This window comes from Varroa destructor, unplaced genomic scaffold (assembly GCF_002443255.2).
Source record: "Varroa destructor unplaced genomic scaffold, Vdes_3.0 BEIS01000001.1, whole genome shotgun sequence".
Classification (NCBI taxonomy): Eukaryota; Metazoa; Arthropoda; class Arachnida; order Mesostigmata; family Varroidae; genus Varroa; species Varroa destructor.
This window is the reverse complement of record NW_019211454.1, coordinates 45044742-45050741: the sequence shown is the minus strand read 5'-3', so window position 1 is coordinate 45050741 and position 6000 is coordinate 45044742. Positions and strand designations below refer to the sequence as shown.

Sequence of the window (6000 nt, the reverse complement as noted above, 5' to 3'; positions counted from 1 at the left end):
GTCAACTTGTTTAGCTGAGGCGCCATAATCGTACTGCGTAAAGCTGAGATACATCTAATCCAGTAATCGATTCGAAATACTTTTCAGCAGCAGTAAAGGGATGGTTATGGGACGTCATTAAACATAGGCCGATAGCAATCATGGTGCAATCGTAGCCATACTACGATTTTTCAAGTGGTCAAAAATGACGAGTAAGCAGCGAAGTAACTATCTCGGACTTGACTTATCTGATACACCGCAAACTGAATTAGTCGTTTTGTATACCTTGTTATTTATTTTCTTTTATATATTTAAAAAACAATAATAACGTATCCTTAATATTATTGGCACAGAGTCTTTTTTATATTCGTATTTTATATCATAAGTATAGATTTCCACATGCCATTTCCATGATACAAGCACAGATAGTCTAGAATGAGACTAGGAAATCAAACGCCTGTGCCTAACTCTGAGCTACGATCAAATGTATCCTGATTCGTACAAACACACAAACTCTCAGTTAATTGGAAGACATATCATATTAAAAGTTTCGCTTTTAATAACATACCCGTTCCTTCAAGGCCGGAAATTAAATGGGCTGTTGTGGGTGTGTTAAGTGGGCTGGCCGAGATGCCATTTTACGTCAGACCAAGACAGCACTCAGGATAAAAGGCCATCAACTAAACAGGGACTATCTGTCAACTGGGCAGTATAATTAGTTAGAAAATTTTGAACGTAAGGGGCTCATCTCTCCACTGCATATACATACATCCTGTCCTTGTACAGCGGTACATACGTAGACCTAGTCATATTTAAGGTGGTGCTGGTGGGTAGAATGATAGGGTGAACAGTTACAGAAGAATTACCTACGCTTAAATGTTATTTATTAAATATTTTGTAGAAATAAATAAACTGTGAATATATTAGTAAAATAATTGCAATAGATTCGCTCCTATTTAATCAGCGAACCGGTATCAGCGAGCTCGTCATGTCTTATGGACTATTTGAAGTCGCCCAATAACGACTCCTATTCAACAGTTAGTACTTCATTTGCTACAATTGTTTCTCTACACGAAGATATTCTCACGCGTCCCTATCAATAGAACAAATAGAATCTTAGGATAGGGTTAGCGATAAGCTATACTTTCAGCTATCTCTCCCTGTTTTCAAGCTGTTTACCTATACTTTCCTATATAGCTATAATGGAGCTATAAGATTTACTATAGTTGAATCAAAGGATGTATCAAACAGTTATTTCTTACAATGGCTGCCATATTATCAAAAATGCATGAGCCATTAATACGAGAACTGATATCGCTACGGTCGCTTGTTTTTTAGCACGGGTCATTCAAAGCTTTGCCCAGAAATCGATACAAAACGGGATGCGTAATAACTATGCACGTCGGACAGGCACGTAGCCGTGGTGTTGGGTTAATGAAAGCTGTTAATGATAAGCCTCCGCGTCATTATATCGTTTAACGAAACAGCCCTACCGTTTACGATGAGGGTCACAACATCGTAACATGGGTCGGTTTCGCGAATTTATATTTGGTGAGTGCTAATTCATATTGAGATACCCCAACAACTAAGTTTCTCTCGCGTTTAACGAAAAACAAAGTGAATAGTATAAACTGTAGTGGAAAAGTAGTAATTACTTTTTCGCGAGGGAAGGTCGTCGGTTGCCGAAACCTTATCACTGTATGAATGACTATATAAATCCTTCGAGTTTACGGGAAACTCAGAGTAATCGTGTTGGTTCAGACATGCTGAGGCAGCATTGTATTCAAAGTTATCACTAGGCGCAATTAAAGTTGAATTAGAATTAAGCGGCCAGTAATTCACGTTTTTTTCTTTGAAAAAAATGTTTTCTTCTCAGGATTTTATTTAACAACTGGTCTCGGAATCTATAGTCATAATTGGGTTTCTGCATTGGCATGCAGTTAGTTAGAACGCGTCGCTTAAAGGTTGCGTAGCAATGAGGTCAAGCACGTGCGCGCGCCACGGTAGTTCTGATCGCCGTGCCCCCAAGACTTCAGATTCACGTCGAAGGTCAGTCAAAGACCAAGACTCTAAGCAAGGACATCTTTCCTCTCGAACCAGCCCTTGATTAACTTGATTGTGTAGGACGGACCCAATGGACCAATTAACGTTATTGCTAATGTAGTTATTGCCACTCTTTCACTTAACGCCCTAAACTTTCTCGAATTAAAGGGAAAAATAGATAATAATCAGGAGGATAGACACAATCAGTGGGACGATTCTATTTATCGAAATTTGCAAGAACGCACGTAGTAGGCTCCCTTTGACAGATTTCATATCTATTGCGGTAGGGTAGATAATTTTTACAGATTCCCTTGCCCTTGATTCCATACGCCCACATCTTAATGAATAGCGTATATAGTAGGACCATTGCGTCCATATATATATATATCATCAACAAAAATATAAATTAAAATTACCTATGGCAAGATCAAGTTGATATAAGTAATTTTAACTCGTGTTTTATGCTCATTTTTCTTTTACCTTTTCGGTGCAAAACAGTCTCTCCGCTTTGTAAATTCACTGCAGTTTTGGAACTCTACGTGAACCCAGTTCTATTCTATTTGGCTTTGTATCGAACTTAAAAGTTGCCCAAGCAATTCATTTACAATGAGGACTCTGTGACCGGAAGGATTGCCGAAAGAGGTTTGCTAAGTTCACAAGTAAAGGCCTAGATGCGAAGACTACACCCCATTTCGGTTAGTAATTAGGAATCGAGTGGTAAGTAACTCGTTGATTGTTTGACAACACTAAATTCAAGAGGTTATTCTGATTGTTTTGAACTTTACGTTGACCTAAAATCAATATTAGTTGATACTGTAGAATCCGTTATAAGCTATCCATTAATTTTTCTCTACTATTTGGTCCCGTTTCACTCTATCGCCGTCGTGCTATACTCACATAGAACAATAACCTGACATGACCCGCTGCGTACTCGCTTCAGCAGGTCTAAGCCGTTCCCCTTACGAATGAATGTTGGTGTATCGCGAGATACATACGTACAGAATATGAGGTGTATTATGATCGCAGGTTAATCGCTCCTACAAGTGTCGTGCTTGTAAAGGGACGGTGCTTGAATAGTAAATTAAGCGTCATGTGAAAGTGTTCAGTTCGAAGGCTTTCCTCTTCTGATCGAACATCCATTTCACCCTTCCTCGGCGGTCCTAGTATTTGGCGTCATCATCCGAACCTTATCAAATCGATAGAGCTTCTGAGGCAATCGCCAAAACCCTTCCAGCCTTCGAAATCCGGACAAGCCAGTGGGTATACCCCAGCCATGGCTAGCTCAGAAATGCGAGACACGGCGAGCTGACCTTCGAGCCTAACAATGATAACGGCAATCGGGCTATCTAATCTGCTGTCTGCCTACGTAGGTGAACGTACGTATTGCGTATAGCTTGTTCGATTAAATGAATTCAGCTGTGCTAACATCACTTTTGGTCAATGGCAAACTGACAACGAACGGTACAACCAGTGATTACCACTCTTCTACTATTGGACGGGGAAGAACTAATGTGGCAAAGCAAGCGTACATTAAAAAAAGGAATCAATAAAACAATTCCAGCTCTAATCATTTACGAATTGAAAATATTCTCGTTTCGCTACAAAGACGGGTCACTACCGTAACAAATGACGACCGAAATAGCAAATTGTAGTTTTGTTTCATGAGTTAGGGCTGTTGTCTCTGATTAGATGGTGGCCTGATCGGTCGCTTTCAGATAAATGGGAGCGATTAGTTAAATCTTATCAGGTAGCCGCCGGCGAAAAGACACAAAAATATAACAATTCGGTTAATCAGGCTCTTGCTTTAACCAATTTCCTTTATAATAGCTTATATGTCATTTATTAATGGGCTATTATAGGAAACATGTGTCCAGTGTTTTTGTCGAGGACAAGCTTGCCAGCAGATGCATCTCAAGGTGCTATTCATGAGCATCTTTAGGGTTGTCCACTTCCACGGTAGCATATGTGAAAGTGGCCTATAATTAAATTTGTGTCCCTACAAAGGTCTTATTTTAGGATCTCATCTACCAGATACATATTTAGCACCCGTTGCATTGAACCGAGAGTAAACTGCACAGAATGTTCGAAAGCCTCCTACAGTAGGACCAACCGTTGCTGGAGATAAAGTCGATGTTGCACCCAGAATAAAATCGACGCAATGTATCTCGCGACTTTTTGTAAGTGCCGCGTCGTTACTGTATAAAACCTTTATCAACTACTGAGCTTTGGTTCGATTATGGGAAAGGGTCGTACTCGATATCCTCCGCCGCTATTTCTTTTGCTGTCCTACGGTTGAGTCCCCAAATTTATTTCTATTAGTCGATCCTGTCACACAAAACCGCTCCTTAGATCCCTGAATAAGTGATGCGTTTTAGGATAAGGCTGTCAAAAGGTGCGCAAAGGGGCCGGCACCGCAATCAGATGTCTACATCATGACAACAGCTGTTCATGACACGTGCGCCCTTCCTACGACGTTCATAAATGGAACATTTTGAAAACAACACTCGAATTTTCAGGCCCAACCATCCATGCATTTCGCGAACCTGAATTTATTACACGAACATGCGTTTTTCTTATACGATCAATGGATAACTAGTATTCATTGTCGCACTACTATCCCTTTATCTAAGTAATGTTTAGATACTTTATAAAGGCATTTCGACTTTGTGACGGCTAATGACATATAATAATTTCAGCAAAAAAAAAAACAACATTAATTTCTGTAACGAAATAGTCACCAGATTATAGATTTAAAAGCAGATAAATATTGGTGTTTTTACAGTGTCTTTTCGTCTTTCGAGAGGCTCGGCGCTTATAATACTGGGACGGCTCTAATTAAAGTGGGCTTCTATTCGTGATCTTACGAAAAGCGAGCAACTAGTGAATTAACACATATCGCAACGATTGTAACTTAAAGTTAACAACTTTCACCCAGTTAGTTTTCACAAAGCCCAATCTAATGGTCGACGAATTCTAGAACAAAATTTGCTGATATCACAATGATGCATGTGACGGAATAAGACCATATATTAATACCATTAACGTAGTGCTCCAAAGCTTCTGTTGAGTACCCTTAAACCTTCCTTTATTGGCACACATATGCTGTATATGTGCGCATTCGAACCAGCGTCGTCCGGGCATCTATATCCACCCTATAAACCAGCATATATATAATGGTATCCTTTAAGTTAGTTACAAGGAATACTTCTAATGTAAGTGAAGCAGCCAGTAGAAAGGATATTGGCTCTTCAATGTTACATCAAAAATGACTGGAGCGCATGCGCTGGAAAAAGCCACAATATGAATTCAAAACTAACTAAACATATTTCCTGCACGAAAGCCTTGGGAACACTACGTAAGGCGTAAAAGTAAGAAATTCGAAATTTGCCTTCTAGATGAAACGTAGATAATACAAATGTATTATAATTTCGCTTAAATATTCATCTTCTAATCGAAATTTATTACCATTATTATTAGTATTACAATCCATATTTAAACCAAAAGTAAAGCGTTGCTGGTTCTATTCCATCTATTGAAACGCAACTTAATAACTGAGCGAGACTATAATCTGACTAGAAAGAAAGGGCATGTTCTCTTGTATTTAATTTTATTGCCCTATAGCTGACCACTGACCTAGCTCAAGGGGTGGCAAAGTTTTTAGTGAAAGGTGATCATCATTATGAATCATTTATTGGCAAATAGATTGGCCGTGGTAACCATACACTTCGTTTACTTCTTACAGCATTAGATAGTTAAAGGAACTGCTAAGTTCATAAATAAAAGTTCATTGATCAAGTGCTTCGTAGGAAAACAAAGCATGAATATGAACTGAAGTTGTCAATCGTCCTTATAAATGAATTCATTTAGGTCACAGAATCTCACCATAAACATAAAATGTAACAAAGCAAAGTGCTGTTTAATGCTACCAGATCGTACCAGTTTATCGCTCAAGTAAGAACTCCTTGAAATACAACATAG

General features: G+C 38.9%; 1 protein-coding gene across 3 annotated transcripts in view; it reads left to right on the top strand.

Moving 5' to 3' along the window:
- The first annotated feature begins 1313 nt into the window (after nucleotides 1-1313).
- The window catches only part of LOC111242965 (TBC1 domain family member 19), a 33199-nt gene continuing 28512 nt past the window's right edge, over nucleotides 1314-6000 (top strand). The window contains exons 1-2 of one of the 3 annotated variants that reach the window (XM_086973992.1): nucleotides 1314-1530; nucleotides 2521-2717. In XM_086973992.1, coding sequence (XP_086830118.1) covers nucleotides 2694-2717 — 24 coding nt within the window. In that variant the 5' untranslated portion in view covers nucleotides 1314-1530; nucleotides 2521-2693. Of the gene's footprint in view, nucleotides 1531-1936; nucleotides 2029-2520; nucleotides 2740-6000 lie in introns of those variants that run through there. The other 2 variants (XM_086974021.1, XM_086974002.1) reach the window with 2 other exon arrangements.